General features: G+C 41.9%; 1 protein-coding gene across 8 annotated transcripts in view; it reads right to left on the minus strand.

The window, feature by feature from the left end:
- Positions 1-20853, minus strand: part of NIPAL3 (NIPA like domain containing 3) — a 63296-nt gene extending 42443 nt beyond the window's left edge. For 3 of the 8 annotated variants that reach the window (XM_069079084.1, XM_069079086.1, XM_069079085.1), the window contains exons 1-2: positions 20667-20853; positions 15970-16206 (exon numbers count right to left, since the gene is read on the minus strand). In XM_069079084.1, coding sequence (XP_068935185.1) covers positions 15970-16062 — 93 coding nt within the window. In that variant the 5' untranslated portion in view covers positions 16063-16206; positions 20667-20853. Of the gene's footprint in view, positions 1-15969; positions 16207-16347; positions 16430-20609 lie in introns of all 8 variants that reach the window. The other 5 variants (XM_069079083.1, XM_069079079.1, XM_069079081.1 and 2 more) reach the window with 4 other exon arrangements.
- Positions 20854-23939: the final 3086 nt, after the last annotated feature.

The following is a 23939-nucleotide window of genomic DNA, read 5'->3' on the forward strand; positions in this document are numbered from 1 at the left end:
AGAAGGAATTTCCACAATGGAAGTTCCCTACACTGATAAAATCACAGGTCCTGATTTAAAAAATAAAAACAACCAAAAAAACAAACCAAGTGCAGATAGGGCAAGTTTAAAATATATCAGCCTATTTTCCATAAACTCCCTTGTGTATGTGAAAACTACTTAGCTAACAAGTCATTATTACTAATTGGCACTTATAAACTGGGCCCTTTTATTGAAAGATTTCAAAGGGCCTCAGACGTGTTAATTATGTCTCAAAAACCTTCTGAAGTGATGATTGTTCCAGTTTTATATTTTTCTGTGTTTTTTTTCTTCTTCTAGAATTAGGTAAAAGAAGGTTGGGACATACCTGAGGTCACGCAGTGAGGGGCACACAGAGCTACTCCTACACTCTGGTCTGACTCCCCATCTCTTGGCTTCTATCACTAGACCACGGCTTCCCAATCTTATGAAGGTAGGGTTGTCACATTAATAAGATCTCCTCTTCCAGAGTTCCATGGTGCATGTTCAGGGCTGGAAGCATGGCCCAACCCCTACAAACATCAAGTGGAACATGGCAGCCACAAAGACCTCCTGGGCACTATTGTCCACAGGATTCAGAAATGAAAGACATCGCCCCTTATTCTAGATGGAAAGAAACCAGGGCCCAAAGGGGTGATGTGATAGGGTTTGAGAGCTGGGATTGAGCCCCTACGTCCCTTAACTCCAAATCTAGGTTGCCAGTTCTTGAATAGTATAACAGAGAGTTGTCAAAGGATCTGGGCTCAAATCCCTACTCCAATCCCTTCCTTCTCATGTGAGCCTGGACTAGCCTTTAGCTCACTCTTGGCTGTTTGCTCCTCTATTAAAAAGAAAAAAGTGGAAATGCTAGGCAGTGAAGTAAATAGAGCACCCGCCCTGGAATCAGGAGGACCTGAGTTCAAATCTGACCTAAGACACTTGACATTTACTAGCTGTGTGACCTTGGAAGAGTCACTTAACCCCAACGGCCTTGCCTTTCCCCCTCAAGAAAAAAAAGGTCCTTGGCCAGGATGGCCTCTGAGGATGCTTCTAGGCCTAGACCTACAATCCTATGAAATATTTACATTTATTTCCAACAATAAAAGATCAGACCTCAGTAATCCCAAGTGTCCTTTCCCCCATACGTCCCACCTCACAATTTTTCAGGTCAGGTTTTAATAACAGCCACAGAAAATAATTCAATTGGTTAGTCAATAAACATTTATTAGATGCCTACTAAGGGTCAGGCACAGGGCCAAGGGCCTGGGGTACATAGAAAAGCAAAGGCCAGTCCCTGCGGCCAAGGTGCTCCCAGTCTAATAGGGGAGGCAGCCGAAAACAACTCCTCTGTACAAACAATATAAAGGATGAATAGGAATTAGCCACAGAGCGGAGGCACCAGCATGAAGGGGGAGGGGAAAGGCTTCCCGGAGAAAGAGGAATTTTAGGACTTGAAGGAAGCCTGGAGGCAGAGATGCCATCTGAAAGTAGAACAACTCCAACCAGATCCTTCGTGATGCTGAAGGATACATTTAATAGCATTAAATTAGCAGCTTACTCCATCCAGTCTATGCTCCTCTCAAAGACCAAGATGTTGGGGCTGCATGTTCATAGGAGAGAAATACGTCCCTTCCTAAGCAGGTGACATTCTGCATGCCCATCTTGTCAAAAGCAACTCCAGCTAAAATCTCCCCCTTCTACAGGAAGCCTTTCCCCATCCCTCTTCATTCTGTGCCTTCTCTCTGTTGATTATTTCCTATTTATCTTTCGTATTATTGGATATTCTCTTTTGGGGGCATTTAAGTCCAGAATAAAAAGTTCATTAAAAAAGAAGTCAAGGACAATGCATTTAACTGTATGCCATCCATTGACGCATTTTGACTTAAATAAATGTTAGCCATGTCAAACAACTACTGTTTATATTTATAAAGCACTTTAAAGTTTGCAATCACCTCCTGTCTATTATCTCATTGATCACTCAATAAATTAAACATTTATTAAGCACCAATTGTGTTGCCTCTCACCATGGGGATACAAAGACAGAAAAATAATCTTTAACCCTCACAACAACCCAATGAGAGGTTATTCTCTCCACTTTACAGATGAAGAAATTGAGATCTGGAGAGATGAAGTCTAGCCAGCTAGTAAGTGGGAGACTAAGACTCTGACGCATCATGATGTGTAGTAAAGGTATCAAAGCAAGGCTCACCACACTCCCCAGTGTAGCCCAAACAAAATAAAATGTAATTGGGAAATTTTAACAAAATAAATAAAAATGTAACAGAACATAGATAACATTAATATGTTATTTTCTGGGGAAGGTAGGTGGTGCAGTGAATAGAGCACTGGCCTTGGAGTCAGGAGGACCTGAGTTCAAATCCAGCCTCAGACACTTAATACTTACTAGCCATGTGACCTTGACTTAACCCCAACTGCCCTGCCTTCCCCCCTCCAAAAAAAAAAAAAAAAGGACATTTTCTAAGTGAAAATTCAACCTGTAGGGATTTCTATGTCTGGCTTTAGTGGCCCTCATTTCTGAGTCTGACATCACTGGTGTAGTGAATAAAGCTCTAGACTTGGAGACAGAAAGACCTGGGTTCAAATCCCATCTCAGATCATTGCTATGTCTTCCTGGGCAAGTCACCTAACCTCTCTTGGCCCCAGGTGCCTCATCTGTAAAATGAAGGAGTCGGACTCAATGATCCCTAGGTTCTTCTAGCTCTAAATCTATGATTCTCCCATCCTTAGACCTTAGACTGGATTTGGAGTCAAAGGTATAATGGGAAAAACAATGCAATTAGAGCCAGATGCATACAGACCTTGGACAAGGCACTTGACTTTCATAAGCCTTAGTTTTCCCATTTGTAAAATAAGAGTCATGGTCCCCACACTACCTACATTTGGGGGCTGATATTAGGGAAGTGCTTTGTAAACTTTGAAGATCCACAGATGTGGGAATGACTTACAATTTCCACCACGCCAGGCTGTGTCTCAGGGAAAGCAGGCAGGCTTTCCACCTACTTACTGATATAATACAATTGCTTTTGAATGATTGGGGGCGAGGGTTGGGTTGGATGACTCAGTTCTACATCTATGGACCTGTAATTCACAAAACTGGGTTTGATGCAGCTTTCTCTGGAAACAGAGAGTACTAGGGAAAAAAGAAGGGTCTTCTCTGGTAATGAATCAGCAAACGCTTAAGGACAGCCTAGCGTAATTACAGGCACTTCCATGCTTCTTGACCTTACTTCAAAGCCCAGTGCTCTATGAAAACCCTGCTCTGAAGTGAGTGCAGAACATTGCAGGTGGGTTAAAAGCAGTATAAGGTCTGGGAGACTCTGATATCAAGAGCTCATCACCTCGTCTGGGAGATGGGGGCGGATACACAGAAAAAAAGGGAATGAAATAACAAGGCACGGACAAGCAGAATAAATAACACAGGTCTGTGCCTGGGAAGCAAGCCTGGTGGAGATATTGCTGGGTATTTACCCCTGCAGGTGCTACAGACGCTAAATTACTGGAGACCCAGGAAAGCGAGCTCTAGCCGCCACAGTCCTTGCCTCTGTAGGAAAACTGATCTGATATTATCAGTGGAATTGACATGAAAGAGGAGACAGGTTTTGTAGCTGCCCCCTAAGGATCATGGGACTTTTCCATCTGAAACCTTCCCTAGGTGGATTCTCCCCCATTAGAATGTGAGCTCCTGGAGAGCAGAGAGCATTCTCTTCTGCTGCTATCTCCCCCGGATGCTTTGCACACTTTAAATACTCAATAAATGCTATATTCACTTATTCATCCAGGAATGAGCAAATGAAGGTGTGGACATAGACTGGACTACAATTCTCCAGATGGAATAAATACCTAGCAGTTACTGAGCAAAGAATCTCAGAGGATCCAGGAAAATGGCTTGTTTATGGTTGATCAAACCATTGATGAGAAATAGCCATAAAACATATATTTTAGTAAATTTATTTTAAATTTTAGTGCTATAACAACAATAATAACTACCATTTATATGGTGCTTAAAGATTTACAAAGTGTTTTGCAAATATTTTATCATTCTATTCTCACAACAGTACTGAGAGGTAAGGTGCTATTATTATCCCCACTTTGCAGATGAGGAAACTGAGGCATAAAGAGGTTTACAAGACCTGTCCAGCGTTATACAGCTAATAAGTGTTAAAACAGACTCAGAGCTGGAAGGGACCTCAGACACCATCTAGATCAGGGATCTTAGCCCTTTTTTTTTTTTTTTTTGGTATTATGGACTCCCAGACTCCTTTGGCAGTCTGGTGAAACCTGGCTCAGTGTAATGTTTTTAAATAATTAAAGGAAATGCTAAATTTCAGTTAGAGGTGGGTGAAAATAAATATGTATCCTTCCCCCCACACTGAGATACATAGAGTCCATGAAATCTATTTATGGGTATTTTGACTGGGTTTGAGGAGCCCTGGTCAAGAACAAAACCATTCTGTATCTGAATAAGGCTTCTCCTCTACAACCACCATGAAAAAGCAGTCATTCAGCCTTTGCTTGAAGACCTCCAATGAGGGGAAACCAAGGCAGCCCATTACACTTTGGGCAGCTTCAACTCTGAGGAAGTTTTTCTTCTTTGTCTCTTCCACTCATAACTCCTGGTTCTGGTATATAAGAACAAGCAGGAAAAGTCTAACCCTTTTTCGCCTGGGACAGCCCTTCAGCTATATGAACACAGCAATCGTGCCTCTGTCCCCTAACTCTCTCTTCTCAAGGCCAAATATGCTTCCACAAAGTGACGTGACACGGAGGCATTTTACCATCATGACCACCCTCCTCTGAACACTGTTCAGTCTATTAATTTCCTTCTTAAAACATTTTGCCCCCAATGGAATACAATATTATAGATCTGATCCAACCGGGGGTCGTAGAGCAGGACTACCACTTTCCTTGCTCTGGATTCTCCTCCTTTCTTAATGTTGCCCAAGATGACATAACGACCAAAATGACCTTGAAATCCAAGCTCCAAAAAGCCCAAGATTTTTATCATATGAACAGCTGCCTAGCTATTTCTCTGCCATATTGTGTTTGTGAAAATGATCCCCTATGATTTCTGTCCATGTCTTTCCAATAAATCCTCCATAGGGGATCTACTCAGTGTACTAGCAGTCTCTGTTTAATATGCACATTATATTTGTATTCATGATTTCCATGCCTAGTCCTTGGTTCCGTCTGTGCAAAACCTTGCACCTTAAAGCATCACCACTCAGCCAAAGCTTTGTCCTAGGCCAGGGAACTTCTAGATTCTGGTCCTGGTTTTCCCCAGATACACTGGAGCAGTTCTGGCAAGCTTCTTGAAACAGCTGTGGTTTCCTCTTCCCTTTTCAGCTTTCCTCTCTCTACAACATGGTCTTGTAACCATTTCTCCTCTGGCAAACACAGTTTGATCAATTAACCAATCAATAAGCATTTACCTAAGAGTGTCTACTATATGCTAGGCACTGGAGAGACAAAGACATAAAAGAAATGGTCTTTGCCCTCAGGAGCCTTACATTTTACGGGGGGAATATGACAAATGCACAAGTAATCAGTCAACAAGTATTTTGTACCTACTCTGGGCCAGACACAGAATAATGGGCTGGAAACCCACAGTGAAAAGCCAGACAGTCCCTGCCCACAAGAAGCCAGTTATCTAGAGACGATACCACTTCTGGAGCTTCTTACTGGGTATGTAGCCATGGGCAAAATCACTTTAAACCCTCAGAACCTCAGTTTCCTCACCGGCAAAAAGGGTATCACATAGGGCTGTACTTGAAGTTCTAATGAGCCAATAATGTTAAGTCCTCCAAAAATACCTCTATCAATTCCTGCCATTATTATTACCTCTTTCATGGCTTTACTTCACCTGGGGAAAGCTTAAGTTGCAGTCTCAAATATCAAGGGGAAAACCATAAAAAAACAATGCACACAAAGGTAACCACAGCCTTAATTTCAAGTACAAACAAAGGCTGGGCTGTTTGTTCCCTGGCTAGTCTCAGCCACAGATCAAAGGTCCCACCCTCCCTAAAGCCTTCCTAGAATATCACAGCCTCTGAAATAAATAACTAAAAGGTAAATTGAATTTACTCAATTAAAAAAAAAGATCAACACATCAGTCACTAGCTGATAAACAACCTCCCTGGGCCTCAGTTTCCCCACCTAAAATTGAAGGGGTTGAACCTGACAGGCCCCTATTAGCTCTAGGTCTAAGAACCTCTGGTCCTAAAAATTTTTCTCTCATTTCTTGAATTGTTCCTTTCCATTAAAAAAAAGAAGTTTAATAAAATCACAATTGCACCTGTTGGTACAAGCACTGTCCACTTTTGTATTGGCTATTTATCAGAATTCTCCCCAATTTCAAGTACTGAGGCCAAGGAACTTATAACAGAGGTCACAAAAATAGAAGATTGAAGGTCAAGTGGAAAAAGAACTGAACTAGGAGTCATATATTAAATGCTAGGCGCAAGGTGATAGAGCGTTGGGCTTGGAATCAGGAAGACTCCAATCTTCCTCAGTTCAAATCCAGCTTCAGACGCTTACTAGCTGTGTGACCCTGGGCAAGTCATTTCTCCTTGTTTGCCTCAGTTTCCTCATCTGTAAAATGAGCTGGAGAAGAAAATGGCAAACCACTGCAGGATCTTTGCCAAGAAAACCCCAAACGGGGTCATGAAGAGTTGGGCATAATAGAAATGACTGAACAACAACAGGTTCAATGTGAATTCTGACATTTTACGTCTTGTGCGATTCTGGACAAGTTATCTCATCTCTGAGGTCCCTTCCAGCTAGGATCCTATGATTCAAACCCCAGTCTCCTGAGTCTCAGTACAGTATTGTTTCTCTTCTCCTAAGCTTGCCCTTTATTGAAGGAATTACAAAGAGAGGGAAAAAATTTGCATGGGAGGTGTGTGATGGAGAGGAAGGCCTTCTTGGGGGTGTGGATGCTGGCAGCCTCCAAAATTGCAAACATGATGGCTTTTGCCTATCCCTCTGCTTCCAACGGAAGAAACAACGTGCCTTCTCATCCATTTATCTGGAATATATGCCTGCTGACTTGCTCTGAAGAGAGCTCAGAATGGGCTGACTTGGGCCCACTCCTCTCCCTGTATCTAAACGGCATTTCAAATACCCAACAGACCAAAGGAAGGGAGAAGTCCCAGGTTGAAGGTCTCAACTGATCCCAGCCCAAACACTATTTCAGTAAGCCAATTGAGAAGGCAGTGCGGTTTAGTGGGAGGACATATAAACTCTGGCAGGACCCCATGATCAAGTTAGGATTTGTCTCTCCTCCTTCCCCCCTAGACTTGCTTTCAACTCCAGAAAAGTCTGGACCAGCTAATTCGCCATAAGGCAGCACTATCTAACAATGGTTTATTTAATGTGATCCAAGGGCATTTACTTTCAAAAAGAGACAACTCAACCCAAGGAAATGAAGCTATAAAAGTGTTTTTTTCAGACAGTGGCAAGAGGTCGGTAGTTAGTTGTTTTTAGGTATGGATACCTTAATAATAACAACAGCTAGTGTTTATATAGCACTTTAAGCAAAGCATCTTACCAGGTTCACGTCATTTGATCGTTACAACAACCCAGGAAATAGGTGCTATTATTGGCTTCATGTTTACAGATACAGACACTGAGGCGGGCAGAAGGTAGATGATTTGTCCAGGATCACACAGCCAGTAAATGTCTGAGGAAGGATTTGAATTCAGGTCTGCCCAACTCCAGGTCCAGAACTCTAACTACTGAACCATCTGGTTAGAATTAAATTCTTTTGTTAAGACTCCCTGGTCAATTGTGAGAAACTGACAATGAATTAAGGGCCTGTTTCTAGGAGAATCAGAATTTTTCTTTTTTGGTTGGAAGATTCATTTCAGCCAATCAAGAATAATGAACTTGTTCTGGGCCTTAGATGATCTCTGAGGTCCCTTTTAGCTCCAACAGTCTTTGTCTTAAAGTCTCTCCCAGCTCTGATATTCTCTGTTCTAAGGCCCCTCTCTACTCTGACATCCTGTGTTCTAAGGCCCTTCCCAGCTCTGACATCCTGTGTTCTAAGGCCCTTCCCAGCTCTGACATCCTGTGTTCTAAGGCCCTTCCCAGCTCTGACATCCTGTGTTCTAAGGCCCTTCCAGTTCTGACATCCTGTGTTCTAAGGCCCTTCCCAGCTCTGACATCCTGTGTTCTAAGGCCCTTCTCAGCTCTGACATCCTGGGTTCTGAGGTCCCTCTCAGCTCTGACATTCTCTGTTCTGAGGTCCCTTCCACTCTGAAATTCCAGATCTGACATTCTGTTCTAAGGTTCCTCCCACTTCTGACATTCTCTGTAACACTACCATCTTAGAAACTCCATGATTTTATGCTTTTGTGTTTTGAAGAGAATATATTTTATATTAAGAAGGAAAACTGGAAAAAAAAAGTTACCCTTTTAGTAGAAATTGTCATTTGACTATAAACTCAACTCTAATTATATATTCTGAAGGTCTGTATCTCTCTTCAGCCAATGATACCACTTAAAATGGCCATCTGATCAAGCAGTCATCATTTAATATTCACTGAATACAGCCTGCTGGGCCCAGTACAGAAAACAAGTCTGTATTAAATTTCCCCTGCTTGTCTCAAGGAGCGGTTGATCAAACAGAGGAAGGACACAGTGCAGCTGTATCACCTTCGGCTGTGTCTGCACTGTAACTTGGCTTGGTTCAGGGGAAAAGGAGGCGGCTGAAGGCCATCACCCTGACATTCCAGGCTTCCAAGAAATTCCGCCTTCCCTTACCCTCTTCAGATGGCACCTTCCCCTGCCTCCATGCGGTTTGTGAAGCCTCTTTCCCCACTGTGGTGTGGAATCAGAGAATCTCAGGGTTAGAAGGGACCCCAAAGGCCATCAGGTCTAAGCCTCCTCCCTGAACCACGAAGCACCCTTTCCATGTGGTCTTCCCAGCCTCTGATTAAACAACTCCAGTAATTGGGAGGCTCCTGACTTCCTCAGACGACTCATACCACTGAATGAGGGAATAAAGCATTTAACTGCTAACCACACACACAGCACTGGGGACACAAATGAAAGAGGAAGACAATCCCTACTCCTGGATTTTAATAGGGGAGACAAGCATATGTGGAAGGTTTCAGCTGTGAGTAAGATAGAAAAGTCCCATAGTGCTCAGGGAGCAACAGCAAAGCAGAGAGAGATGCCTCCTCTGTGCCCAATGCTACCTAATGCTGATTGGGGGTTTACCTGAGTTTCCCCAACCCTGCACTGCTCGGTTTTTATTAGAGAATGTAAGCTCCCTGAAGACATTCCCTTCTGTCTTTGGTCTGAACCTGAGGTCACAAAGGCTGGAGCTGGAATCCTGTCTCAAGGCACTTACTAGCAAGTTGCTATGGGTCTCTGAGCCTTGGTTTACTCATCTGTACAATAACACCTACCTCCCAGGGCTCTTGTGAGAATCAAATGAGATCATACTTGTAAAAGGTTTTGCAAACCTTAAAGCCTTCTTTTTCTCTCTCTCCTTCTCCCCCTCCCTCCTTCCCTCTCTCTTCTATTCTCTTCTTTCCCTTCCTCTCCCCTTCTCTTCTTTCCTCTCTCTCCCTCCCTCCTTCTCTCCACATATATATGCGTATGTATATATACACATACACACATATATGCATACATACATACACACATATATAGCCAGGATATGTGAGTTTATGTGCATATACATAAAAATACTATCTATTATTATCTTTGTAAATTTAATATATAACACAGTGCCTGGCACATGGTGGGAGATCAGTAAATGCTTTTTTAATTGAATTCTTATTAAGCTGAAAGCTGTCTTCCTCTGCCTTCTATTCAATGGCCCTTGTTCAGGTCTCTGGGGTCACATAAAGAGGATGGTATACTGGATAGAAGACCAGACAAAGAGTCATGAAGACCTGACTTAAACTCAGCGGGTGCTGGAGCCTGGCTCACCCTTCGAATGTTAAATTTTCAGTGTGGGCACTTACACCTTGGAAATGAGAAAACTATGAATCAGAGTTATGGATTGTATTGACTTTAGAAGCGATGGAAAAATGTTAATAATGAACAATAATCTTTAAAGCATATTGTTTTCAAAGAGCTTTTGTTAAACTTTTACCAGCACATGCCTGATTAAAATCCCACCTCAGACACTAAGTTGTTTGACCCTGGGTAAGTAACTTAATGGCTTCACAGTTTTTCCTGTATAAAATGAAGGTGTTAGGCTAGTTGGGGGCCGCTAGAGGGCACCACAGTGTATAGAGCACCAGGCCTGGAATCAGGAGGACATCTTCCTGAGTTCAAATGTGGTCTCAGACACTTGGTAGCTAACTGTGTGACCCTGGGCAAGTCACTTAACCTCATCTGCCTCAGTTTCCTCATCTGGGAATGAGCTGGAGAAGGAAATGGCAAACCGCTCCAGTGTCTTTGCCAAGAAAATCACAAATGGGATCATGAAGAGTCAGATATAACTAAAAAATAAAAAAGGGCTTAGATGGCTACACAGGTCCTTTCTAGCTCTAAATTCAGGCTCCCATTTCCTTTTTATGCATCAATTTATAAGATATTCTAAGACACACTACTCCTTCCCTTAGTCTTCATTTCTCTAAACCAATTTTTAAATGACTTGGTTTCAAGTCCCCTCCCCGTGTTGGTCACCCAGCTCAGGGGGTCATCATCCTGCCTAAAATGTGGTGCCCAGAACTGAACTCAAGCCCCCAGATCTCTTCTAATTAGGGCTAGGCAACTTGAGTCAACAAGCATTTAAACACCCACATCATACCAGGCACTGTGCTAAGCCCTGGGTATACAAAGACAGTCCTTACTCAGAGGCAAGGGATTTGTTTTATGCTAAGCTCTTCATGTAGCCTGAAATTATTCTCTAGAGGCCCCGATCCTTTCCTTTTGTCAAGTGGCAACCCATAGAAGCTGTACCAAATAGTTAAATTTTATTTTCTCTTTAGTGATGGTCAGAGACTGGGATCAGCCTTAGGTACAAAGCTGTAGTTATGCCAAATCAACTGACATGGTGATTCCACTGGGTTAATTTTCAAGAAGTGGTCCTCTAATTAGTCCCTTGTCCCAAGGAAAGAAAGAACTTTTAGTAAAATGTAAGCTCCTAGGGTAGCTAGGGGGAATCAGAAAGACTCATCTTCTTGAGTTCAAATCCTGCCACACTTACTAGCTGTGTGACCCTGGACAAGTCACCTAATCCTGTTTGCCTCTGTTTCATCATCTGAAAATGAGCTGGAGAAGGAAATGGCAAACTGCTCCAGTAGATTTGCCAAGAAACCCCAAATGGGGTCAGGAAGAGTTGGGCATGACTAAATAGCAACAACAGCTCCTTAAGGGCAGGCTTGTATATTTTCATATTTGTGCCCACAGAACTGAACTTGCCATTCAAATGACAATGTAGAAACCTCATCAGGGTGGCTACGGACCCACTATAAAGTTACAAAGAATGAGGTACTTTCTAAACCCTGTCACAAATTGCCACCCAATTACTTCTCAGTGGTACAAAGAGCTATACAATTACTGTTCACTGGCCTATCCACTTTGGATCCAAACACCTAAAAAAACAGGCCAATCATTCACAGGGCCACCAAGAGGGCCCACTCACAGAGAGCTCATTCACTTCAGTCCAAGGCTTCTGAAATCCGGCCAAAAAGAGAAGATTCCATCCTGAGCAGAGGTCACTCTCACTTGAATTCTCTCTGACCTTCTTAATCTTATTTCTATATGGAGCAGCTATTTAAAAAGCACAATTAGTCTGGCTTAATAAATATTTGTTGAATGAAATTCTGTCTTGGCAGGGAGGAGAAAAGAAAGAGGAAGGGAGAGCTGAAAGGTGCCACTGTCTGCTATACAGAGTTAAACATTTCAGGCTTACATTCTACTGAACTCTCTGATTACTGCTTTGGTCTAAAGATAAGTTGCAGATTTCCCCTTAATTGTGCCTTGTAGAAAAACTGCGCAAGACCTATCATTATGTTCTGGGCTGATTTGGGGGGTGTGGTCTATATTTTGACCAACAGGGTACTTGGGCTCAAGAACCCCAGGAGATTAAGATGTGATCAAGTGCAGTGGTGAGAACTCTGGTCTTGGAATAAAAGATCCAAGGTTTTCATCCTGGCTCTGCCCCTTACTAAAGCAGAACATCCTTGACCCTGCACGAGTCACTCTATGTCTCCGAGCCTCAGTTTCCCTACCTGTAAAATGGAGTTAATAATGAATAAAGTCTGTACCATATATCTTCTCCCAAAACAACTTTGTATAAACTATAAAGAAGCGTGTAAATGTGAACTATGGCCCTCAAATCTCATCGTTCAAAAATTGAACCAAAATCTGCCTTCCTGTAACTTCTGCCCATTAAACAGATTTGAATTGCTCTTCACCCTTTGCAAATGATGCCTAACACTTCACCATGGAAGAGCTGAACATGATCATGAACGAATATGAGCAGCCGGGTGGTTCAACAGTTAGAATGCTGGGCCGGGAATTGGGAAGATCCAACCTCAGACACTTATTAGCTATGTGATCCTGGGCAAGTCACTTACCTTCCATTTGCCTCAGTCTCCTCTGCTGTGAAATGGGGATAATAGCAGACCGTCCTTCATAGGTTTGTTGTGAGGCCCAAATGAGACCATTGTAAAGTACTTAGCACAGTGCATGGCATATTGTCGTTGAGTCATTTTCAGTCGTGTCCAACTCTCTGTGACCCCATTTGGGGTTTTCTTGGCAGAGACACTGGAGTGGTTCGCCACTTCCTTCTCCAGCTTTTACAGATGCGGAAACTGAAGCAAAGAGGGTGAAGTGACTTGCCCAGGATCACACAGCTAGTGAGCGTCTGAGGCCAGATTTGAATTCATCAGGTCTTCCTGACTCCAGGTCCCTTACTCTTCTCACTGCACCACCTAGCTGCTGCCTTTGGCATACAGTAAGCGCCATGTAAATGTTTGCTATTATCTTTCCAATGCATGGCACATAGGAGGGGCTTAATAAATATTTACTAACTAATGATGTGACATATTTGGAATTGGAAATGCCACAGAAGCTACTAGGGGCAACGGCAGCATGAGGAGTCCACTCACTGATAAGGACTTTTAGAAGTAAGGAGAAAGTTTATAATTTAACATGATTACACATGTCGAAACTATATTGGATTGCTTACCATCTTGGGGAGGAGCAGAGGGAGGGAAGAAGGGCTGGTGTTTAGAACTCAGAACTTAAAAAAAAAACAAATATTAAAAAATTGTTTTAACATGCAATTTGGGGGGAAAATATTATTTAAAAAAAAGAAAACTAAGGAAGAAAATTGAAAAAGGATGATAAACAGAGAAAAAATAGAAAAGATTTGCAAGTCTATATTATATATATTTATAGCTTTGTATTATATATGTACATATAGTAGATATATAAATACAAAATATATAATATATAAAATATATTTTAAAAATATATAACAGAGCATATATATAACATATATCAATAAAAATACACATAAATAAAATTTAACACATGAAGGTTTTGACCATAGCCAGTCACATCCATCCATCTTCCTAACTTCCCATCACCCAGGACTGCAATCTCTGAGTCATCCTCATTCTCCCTTCTCCCTCCATCCTCCCTCAGTGGTCACGTCTTGTTGATTCCATCTCCAAAATCTCCCTTGATTCTATTTTCCTTTATCACATCACAGCCACCAGAGAGTAGCTCTTATCACCTCTCACCAGGACTATTCTAACAGCCTCTTAATTGGACTTGAGATTTCCAAATATTCCCAAATTCTGGCTTTGCTATTTATCCCTTGCCTGACCTTACACAAACCCCTGGATCTCAGTTTCTTCATCTGTAAAATGAGGGATTTGTTAGGCCAGATTGTCTCTCAGGTCCCTTTAGTTCTAAATTTGACTCTATGACCCTTCTCTGGTTCGTGGTCTACAAATATTTTCCATATATTCCTCAAGCATAAGGCTGACTGTGTTACTACCTTCTGGAGGAAGGTAGTGGCTACTCTTTATTGCCTCTAGGACAAAATACAAGCTCCACAGCTTGGCAGTGGAGATCCCACTCAAAATCTGGCTCTTGGCTACCTTTCCAGCTTCATTTCCTGTCATTCCCCTTGGCACCCTCTACTTTCTGGCCAAATGGGCCTGTTTGCCATTCCCCAAGGCTGGCATCCATCCTCTCTTGCTTGCTGCTGCACAGACCATTTCTCCCCCCAGCCCCCAAATCTTAGAAAGCAGTCTCTCCTCACTTCTGCTCTCAGAGTCCCTGGCTTCCTCAAGCCTCTTAGCTCAGGAGCTGTCTCCTCTGTGAAGCCTTGCTGGATTTCCTTGCTTAGCGTTTTCTCTCTCCTCAAATGATCCTGCATAAACACATCTACTTGCATGTTTTAACCTCTAGTAGAGTATAAGTTTCCTGAGGGTAGGGGATTCTTTTCTACTTTATGTTTGTATCCCCAGCCCCTGTAATAAATAAATGTTTGGTGGTTTAGATTACCTAAACTTCATTCAATTCCATGAAAATGTTTTAAGCACCTACTATGTCCCGGGTAGGTGGCTCAGTGGATAAAGTGCTGGGCCTGGAATTAGGAAGACCTGAGTTCAAATCTGACCTCTGACACTTACTAGCTGTGTGACCCTGGGCAAGTCACTCCACTCTGTTTGCCTCAATTTCCTCATCTGTAAAATGAGCTAGAGAAGGAAATGGCAAACCGCTCTAGTAAAATCCCTTAGATTATGAGATCCTTGAGAGCAGGGGTTGTGTTTTTGTTTAGTTTTGTATCCTTAGTGCTTAATATCATGCTTGGCACACAGTAGGTATTTAATAAATGCTTGCAGACCGAATGAATCTCAGATCTCTTGTATGAAAATGGGGAAATAATGCCTGAAAATACTCTATAGACAGTTGTGTGAACAGTAAAGTGTTATAGAAATGTGAGCTACTGTTATTGCTTTTGCCCCGACAGAGAGAAAAGGTCAATCCTTAACAATAATCGCCATTGTCTACTTGAAAGTTTCCAAAGCATAATATGTACCATATCCTATCTGATCCTCACAACAGCCCTGTGAGGTCAATGCTGTAGGTATTCGTATTCCCATTTTGCAGGCAACAAAACTGAGGCTCAGAGACATTAGATGAAGGATTTCAATCTATGTCTCTAGGAAACAAATCTTTCCCTCCCTCCCTTCCTTCCTTCTTCCCTCTCTTCCTTTCAAATTTTCCCTTCAAGTAGGAATACCCTGAAACAATTATCTTTTCTAAACTTTATTTTTGTTTTCAGTTTCAAATTCTCTCCCTCTCTCCCACTGCTTGAGAAGACAAGAAATATGATATCCATTATACACATGAGGTTACTGCACGTTCTTAAATGGCTATAAGAACCATTCTGGTTTGTCCTGTTTGATAACCTCTCCAAAAACAGTGATTGTTTAGTTAACAGTTATACCATTCTGATCTCTTGCTCTCTGTTTCCTAGCAAGGGAAACAGAGATAGTTCACCACATTTAGATGTCTGATTTAGAGCAGTGAACTAGAAGGGTGAAGAGATCTGGATTCAAATCTCAGCTCTTCCACTACCTCCCTATGTAATCTCGAACAAACATTTCTGAGCCTCAGTTTCCTTACCTATAAAGTGAGGCTGTTGGCTTTGATAATATCTAAACCTTAGGAACATTGACTCTGAAGTCAAAAAACCTGGGTTCAAATCCTGCCGTTGGTGCTTCTAATTCATGTAACCCTGGGCAAGTCACTTAACCTCCCGGGATTTCAATTTCCTCATTTTAAAAATGAGGGGTTGGACTAGTGGACTTCTGAGGTTCCTTTTTGCTCTAAATCTATGAATAACCTAGAAAAAGTGATTAAACGTACAATAGAATTTCCAATGAAAGCCATATAAAGAAATAGTAAATTCTCCAGGAAAAGAATTAAAAAAGAAAAATCAAAGGATCCAAAAGCCCTTGCCTTGTAAGAGAAAGAAACTTCATTGACGAAGACAGCTGTGCTTGTGGGTGGGAGCTGCTGGAGCTGCAGATCGGGGTTGTTGGCTCCTTCCATGGTGGTCTCTATGCATCCATTTCTTCTTGGCTGTCACTCAGTAACTGAAAATACTTTCAGGTGGAAGACTTTAGGTAAGGCAGACACCGGAGTCCATCTTTCCTTCTGAGTTTTTACCACTTCCCAGCCTCCATCTTCTCATTGCTAGGTAAAAGAAACTTCAAGTCATTCATTCCTTCATCGACCCACCGAACCAACATTTATTAGTCACCAACTGTATTCAAGGCACCATTAGGTGACAGTCCTCCACCCTGCTTTTTGCTGATCAATAGCCCTGTTTCTTACCAGCACTCAGAGAAGAGTTAATTTCTTCCTTCACCAACAGTTCAAATAAGTAGAGGTATGGGTTTAAACTTCTTCAGATGCCCTAGAATTAAAGGGCATTAAAAATTCACCCAATAAGGAAACAACAAGACAAATTCTGACACCTAAGACCAATGTGCATTTAGAATAACACATCCCTAGGGGCGGCCAGGTGGCTCAGTGAGTAAGAGCACTGGCCCCAGAGTCGGGATGACCTGAGGATCGAATCTGGGCTCAGATACTTAGCACCACACCCAGAAATAACTGGCCTGTAACCTTGAGCAAGTTACTTAACCCCAATTGCTTAAAAAAAAAAATAACACATCCCAAGACTATTATAAGATCCTCTCAACTGGTTTTCCCAATTCCACTGTGCCCCGATTTCTAATCTGCCCTTGTGGGTATTTAATAAATGCTGCAGAATCAGTCTACAAGCATTTATTAAGTGCTGACTCTGACCTAGGCACTGGGGATATACCCAGAACTCTAGGACTTCACATTCTGATGGGAGATAACATGTAAATAACAAGGTCCCTACAAAATACACACAGGAAAGGTGGGAGTTAATCTTAGAGGGGAAAGCATTAATGGCTGGGGGAACAGCTAGGAAATACCACTTCCTGAAGGCAGAGACTGTTTAAATTTTGTCTTTGTAATGGCCAGCACTTATCAAATAGTAGGCACTTTAAAAATGCTTGCTACTTGCTTGCATAATAAATATTCGTTGAAAGACTGAACCTTCTACTGCTTAAGATCTGCCATCCCATATCACTCTGTTTCTTTCTTTCCTTCACAATCCAACAGAAGTCACATTCCTCCAATGTTCTCTAACTATAATATCTGCAGTTTTACTATTAATAATGATAATAGCAAAGTACGCTGAGATTTATAAAGTATCTTTCCAGGCAGCTAGGTGGTACAGTGAATAGAGCACTGGCCCTGAAGTCAGGAGGACCTGAGTTCAAATCCACCCTCAGACACTTAACACTTACTAGCTGTGTGACCTTGGGCAAGTCGCTTGACCCCAACTGCCCTTCAAAAAAAGCAAAAAATAAAAGTGTCTTTCCTCATTTCATCTTTACAACTACCTTAAAAGGGTAAGTAGTGCTACCATGACTATTAGCCCCATATTACAGATAAGGATCTGAATCTCTTGAGAGGTTAAATGACTGGTCCATCATCATATTGTTAGTAGCAGTTATAGGATTTGCACCCATGTCTCCTTAAATTCAGATTCCATCAGGGTTTCCATTATATCCAATATTCTTCATATCCCTGCCTCTCCAAAACAAAACAAAAACCTCTATACTATAGAGAGAGCCACCTGTGTTTATCCATCTTCCTCCCGGAGGAAGGAAGGATGCCCACCCCCTCCAGCTGGCACAAACCTCCCCTAGTAAGCTGTGTGGGGCACTGTGGAAGCTGGAGCGTCCTCCAGAATGCCAGCGAGGATTCCTAGCTGACTGACCTTAATACAGTTGGCTACTTCCATCCTCACCCACAGAGCAGGCGAAAATCCCAAACTCATGCCAAGTCTCTCCTTCTAGGATCTCTAAGCCCTCTCCCAGAGGAAGGAATCTTACAGAATTAGTATTCTGTGGTACTTTAAAGTTTTCAAAATTTAATGAGATGGGTGCTATTATTATTCCTATTTTTCAGATGAGGAAACCAAGGACGAGAGGTTAATTGACTTATCCATAGGGGCAGTTAGTGGTATAATGGATACAGCACCAGGCCTGAAGTCAGGAAGACCTGAGTTCAAGTCAGCCCCAGACACTTACTAGCTGTGTGACCCTGGCCACTATCTGCCTCAGTTTCTTCAACTATAAAATGGGAATAACAATAGTGCTCACCTCATAGGGTTGTTGTGATGATCAAAATGAGGTAACTGCTTAGCACAGTAAATGCTATGTTTCCCTACTATTTCCCCTTCTCTTCCCATGGTCACATAGGTGTCTGAGGCAGGATGTGAAGCTGATGCCAAGTTCAAGTAGGGCTTTCTCAACCATGACACATCACTGTCTGTACCTTATACATCTTGGGCATTTTGAGTTTGGGGTGCCCACAGAACATCCAAGTGGGGATATCTTGTCGGCAGTCAGCGGATGTATTTTGGTATCATAGGTTTTGGCATCCTTGGCATGGAGAAGCTCAATTAAGCTGTGGGAGTTAGAGATTGCCAAAGACCCTATAGTGAGGGCCAGGAAGAGGCTTATGGGTGGATTCTTGGGAAACAAACACGTTAGGTAGTTAAATTGCTAATGGTCACCTCCAGATGGTCACTGGACTATAACAGATCAGAGTCTCTAATGGGGGGGGGGTGTTCTCGGTTTAATGGCCACAGTATACCTGAAATAGTCGGGAACGTGGAGGCAAGGAAGGTTCTGGTGCAAATCTAGCCTCTGACACCAACTGTGGGACAAATGATCTCTCTGAGCCTCAATTTTCTCATCTGTAAAATGGGGATGATCATTCCCACAGCATCATTAGGAGGAGGCAGACGGCCAGAACAGGAGGCAGGAAAAGCTGCCTCTGATGTTTACTAGTGGTGTAAATAGGGGCTCAATTTATCTCCTAAGTCTTAATTTCCTCATTTGTAAAATGGAGATGCTACAGTGTGGAATGCTTTCCTCACTGGGTGGAGGAGAGCCTCAAATGGGGAAAGTAGCCCTTAGCAGATCTTAACATACGAAAGTGAGGGATTGTTACTCAATCTATAAGCATTTACTGTGTCTGCTCTATTATTAGGCCAAATAAGTACTACTAAGTACAGAAGTGTGTATATATGGGGGGTGGAGGAAGGACAAAGAAGCCAAACAGTCCAAATACATGTAAAGATAGTTTTCAACATTCATTTCTGTAAGATTTTGTATTCCAAATTTTTCTCCCTCCTCCTTCCCCAAGACAGCAAGCAAGCACTGATATAGGCTATACATGTACAATCATATTAAACATATTTCCATATTAGTCATGTTGTGAAAGAAGAATCAGAACAAAAGGGAAAAACCATGAGAAAGATAATACAAACAAACAAACAAACAAATGTCACCAGGTATTTCTTAAGGTTTTACTGTGTTTCAAACATTAAGCTAAATTCGGGGGATACAAACAAACCCCAAAAGGGTGAAGGAAGCAGACAGGGGAGGGGAGTCACAAGAAAAAAAGCAAGAAAGGGAGTCAGATTTGGAAGAACTTTAAATGCCAAGTGGAGGAGTTTCTATTTAATGCTAGGGGTGATTTGCAAGCCTTAAAATGCAAGCATTTTAAGGAGACACCATCAAAATAATATACAAGATATAGATCTCCTGACTGAAGGTAGATAAAAAATTCTTATTCTCTAAATCCTCCTAAAACATAGAAAAGTTTCCACTCACCCAGACAGGTCAGATATTATTAAGATAATTGAGGGTACTGTAGCACCTGGGACATCCTGAATGCCACACCAGGGGGCAGGAGGCCTAGGTTCCTGTCCAAACTCTCCTAAAAACTGGCTGTATGACCTTAGGCACTTTGCTCCCTCTGTCTCAGCTGTCTTAGATTATTAGGTGATATCTATGCTCTTTTCTAGATCTTGAGCCTAATTAAGGGGGAAATGTTATTAAAGCAAATATATTACAACAGCTTAAAATGGGCACAGAGACGCTCTTTGGGGATAAATTAAGAGAGCCTAGGCCAGGTGAATGGGGGTGGGAACGAAGCAAATATTGGGAGACTTGGGTCATAGATCTAAGCCCAATGCCCTTTTGACAGATGGGTAAACTAAGATGTGCCCAAGGTCACACAGATGGTAAGCATCAGAGGGACGATTTGAACCCAGGTCCTCTGGCTCAAGATCAGCCTTATTTCCACAAGTGTAAAGAAAGGGGAGCACCCATCCGGGAAGCTCTGGGGTGTGGCCCATAACAGAAGAGTTAAAAAAAAAAATAACCCTTAGCTAGAACAGAGCGTAGGATAAGGCTATGTATACAGGTCCTTTTCCTACCTGAGGTCATTTCTTTAACCAAAGTTAATTCATTTCACTTCCTGGTTTGCTTCGCCCCAGCTATCACCCCCCATCAGGTAACAAGATACCCCCATCCCCCCACCAGGTAAATGCAATTAGGAAAGAGCATTTTTTAACCCCGACACTAGTCAGAAAATGACCCTGGTAACAGGAAACACAGACCAACTGAGAAATGCATCAGAGATGACTGATAATGAATTAACTTTCCATCTACTTGGGGAAAATAAACACAAACACTCACTTTCCCAAAGCGCCCCAACTAAGCCCCAGAATGTATCCTCCGGTGCGTTTGGCCCACCTGCTTTCGCCCTGCACAGCCTCCGTCCATCAGTGGCTTAAGGGGAAGGACTCCGGCTGTCCCCCACCAGAGGCAGAGGACCCCTGGTTAATTTCTTCCCCAGCTCTGCTCTTCCCGGCTGGTGCAGCGTTTCGCTCTCCGAGGCGGGGCCTCTGCAGGCCTGCCACTTAGCAGTGACGCTCCGTGACGCTAAGCGGGCGTGAAATTGACATCCCCAGGCTATTGGCTGGAACCCGACAAGCTTGTCTGAAGTGTGGGGAGAGGCGGAGAAGGGGAGGGGACGCCCACGGGGCTCCTGGAGCACTCACATTCCATAGCCTGGGCTGGTCATTTCAAGGGCAGGCTGGGCCAATGAGGATTGGCTGGAGGGATGGCATCCAGCACCGATTAAATAAACCCCTGCTAAACAGAAAAGAAAAATAACACCTGCTGCTGGAAACAGGGATGGCATGAAATTGATGCCCTCCGTAGGTGATTTGGAAAGTGGTGTGAAGGGTGGTTAGGCAGGGTCAGGAAGGAAGGTTATAATGGAAACAGGGACACGGGTAAGGAGGCTAAGACGCAGTGAGGACCAGAAAGAGAAAAGGACGAGGGAACAGATGAGAGATGTTACCAGGGTAAATCCCATGGGATTTGGCAGCTGATTGATTGGATGTGGGGGTAAGGGAGAGGGAAAAGATGCCCAGTGGGACATCCAGGTAAACATACTGACAGGTGTATGGGAATATAGGCCTGGAGCAGAGGGGTTAGTTGTTGGTTAGAGGCAGTATCATAAAAAGGAGAGAGCAAAGTGACATGAAGATTAAGGATCCAGATCCAAATCCCAGCATTGCTGCTTACCACCCATGTGACTCTTTGGCAGTCTCCTGCTTTCTGAGTCTCAGTGTCTTCATCTGAAAAATGAAGTATTTGGACGACAAGGCCTTCAAGGAGCTGTCTGGCTTTAAATTATAGTCCTATGAAATAAGATTTGGTGGTCTTCTACATACTCGGTGTTTGAAATTATGGGAGCAGACAAAAGCAGAACTGAGAGGATCATAAGCTTTTAAAAGGTTATTGATTTAATGAGGTCATTTGTAAGCTGTTTTACTAGATTGCCAGTGGCAGAAGCCAAATCAAAGGAATTAGGGAATCTCAGCAAATGACTATAGACTTTCCATAAGTCTGACAATGAAATAAAGTCAAGTTGTCTTTTCTTAGGATGAGGGGAGATTCTTACTCGATCACAATCAGAAGTTACTAGGAGAGGTATTGATTGAGGATTAATGTGATAAAGCAAGGTCAGGTCCTTTGTCCAAAATGCCCCTCCCCCCACATGATTAGAATGAATTTTATTTTCCCTTCAACTTGAAGAATCCTTCTCTTTCTTTAAGGCTAAACTCATAGACCATCCCCTACATGAAGCTTTTCACAATCTACCTAGTTGGCAGTATTCTCTCTTCTAAAATTACTGTGTATAAATAGTAAATGACCACAGTAATCTAATGTTTGATCTAAGCTTTTAGAATAAGAACTCAACATCTGACAAAAATTGCTGGAAAAATTGGAAAGCAGTTTGGCAGAAACTAGGCATAGAACAACATTTTATACCATGTACCAAGATAAGGTAAAAATGGATAAATGATTTAGACATAGAGGGTGATGTCATAAGTAAATTAGGGGAACACAGAAAAATGTATTTGTCAGATATATGGATAAGGGAAGAGTTTATAACCAAAGAAGAGACAGAGAGCATCACAGGATATAAAATGGCTAATTTTGATCACATGAAAATTTAAAAGCTTTTGCATAAATAAAATTAATGCGGCCAAAATTAAAAGGAAAACAGAAAACTGGAGGGAAATTTTTTAAAGCAAGTTTCTCTGATACAGTCCTCATTTCTCAAATATCTAGGGAACTGAGCCACTTTTTAAAAAATCAGTCATTCTCCATTTGAGAAATGGTCAAAGGATATGAACAGGCAGTTTTCAGTAGAAGAAATCAAAACCATCAATAATTATGAAAAAATGCTCCAAATCACTACTGATCAGAGAAATGCAAATTAAAATAATTCTGAGATACTATCTCACACCTGTCAGATTGGCTAACATGACCTAAAAGGAAAATGACAAATGCTGGAGGTGATGTGGAAAAATTGGAACACTAATGCATTGTTGATGGAGTTATGAACTAGTGCAACCAATCTAGAAAACAATTTGGAATATGTCCAAAAGGCATGTAAGACTGGGCACACCCTTTGACCAAGCAATACCACTACTAGGTGTACCCCAAAGAAATCAAAGAAAAGAGGAAGGACCTATTTGTACAAAAATATTCATAGTAACTCTTTGTGGTGGCAAAGATTTGGAAATTGAGGAAATGCCCCTTAATTGGGGAATGGCTGAACAAATTGTGGTATATGACGGTGATGAAATACTATTGTGCTATAAGAAATGATGAGCAGGATGCCCTCAGAAAAACCTGGAAAGACTTACATGAATTGATGTAAAGTGAAGTGAACAGTACCAGGAGCACATTGTACATGGTAACAGCAGTATTTTCAGGATGGTCAACTGTGAAAGACTTAGCTACCTTTTCAACAATACAATGATGCAAGACAATTCCAAAAAACTCATGACAGAAAACACATCCAGAGAAAGAACTATAGAGTCTGAATGTAGATCAAAGCGCACTATTTTCACTTTTTTTGGTGGTTTTCCCCCTTTGTTCTGATTCTTCTTTCACAACATGACTAATGTAGAAATAGGTTTAATATGACTGTACATGTATAGCCTAGATCAGGTTGCATGCTGTCTTGGGGAGGGCAGAGGGAAGGAAAGGGGAAAAATTTGGAACTCAAAACCTTATAAAAGTGAATATTGAAAACTAAAAGTAAATAAATAAATTTATTAATTAAAAATATTTTAAGGATGATCAACTGTGAAAGACTTAGCGACCTTCTCAGCAATGCAATGGTTCAAGAAAATTCCAAAAGACTCATGGCAGAAAATACTATATACATCCAGAGAAAGAACTATGGAGTCTGAATGCAAATTAAAGCATGCTATTTTCATTCTTTTTTTTTTTGGTGGCTTTTCCATTTTGTTATCTTTCTTCTTTCACAACATGACTAATGTGAAAATATGTTTATATGATAGCACATGTATAACCTATATCAGATTGATTGCTGTCTTGGGAAGGGGGATGAGAGGAAGAAAAAATTTGTGACTCAAAATCTTATAAAAAATTAATGCTGAAAATTATCTCTACATGTAATTGGAAAAAATAAAATAC

This window comes from Petaurus breviceps, unplaced genomic scaffold, assembly GCF_028583685.1.
Source record: "Petaurus breviceps papuanus isolate PSGF00001 unplaced genomic scaffold, PetGlider_PUasm1.0 91041, whole genome shotgun sequence".
NCBI lineage: Eukaryota > Metazoa > Chordata > Mammalia > Diprotodontia > Petauridae > Petaurus > Petaurus breviceps.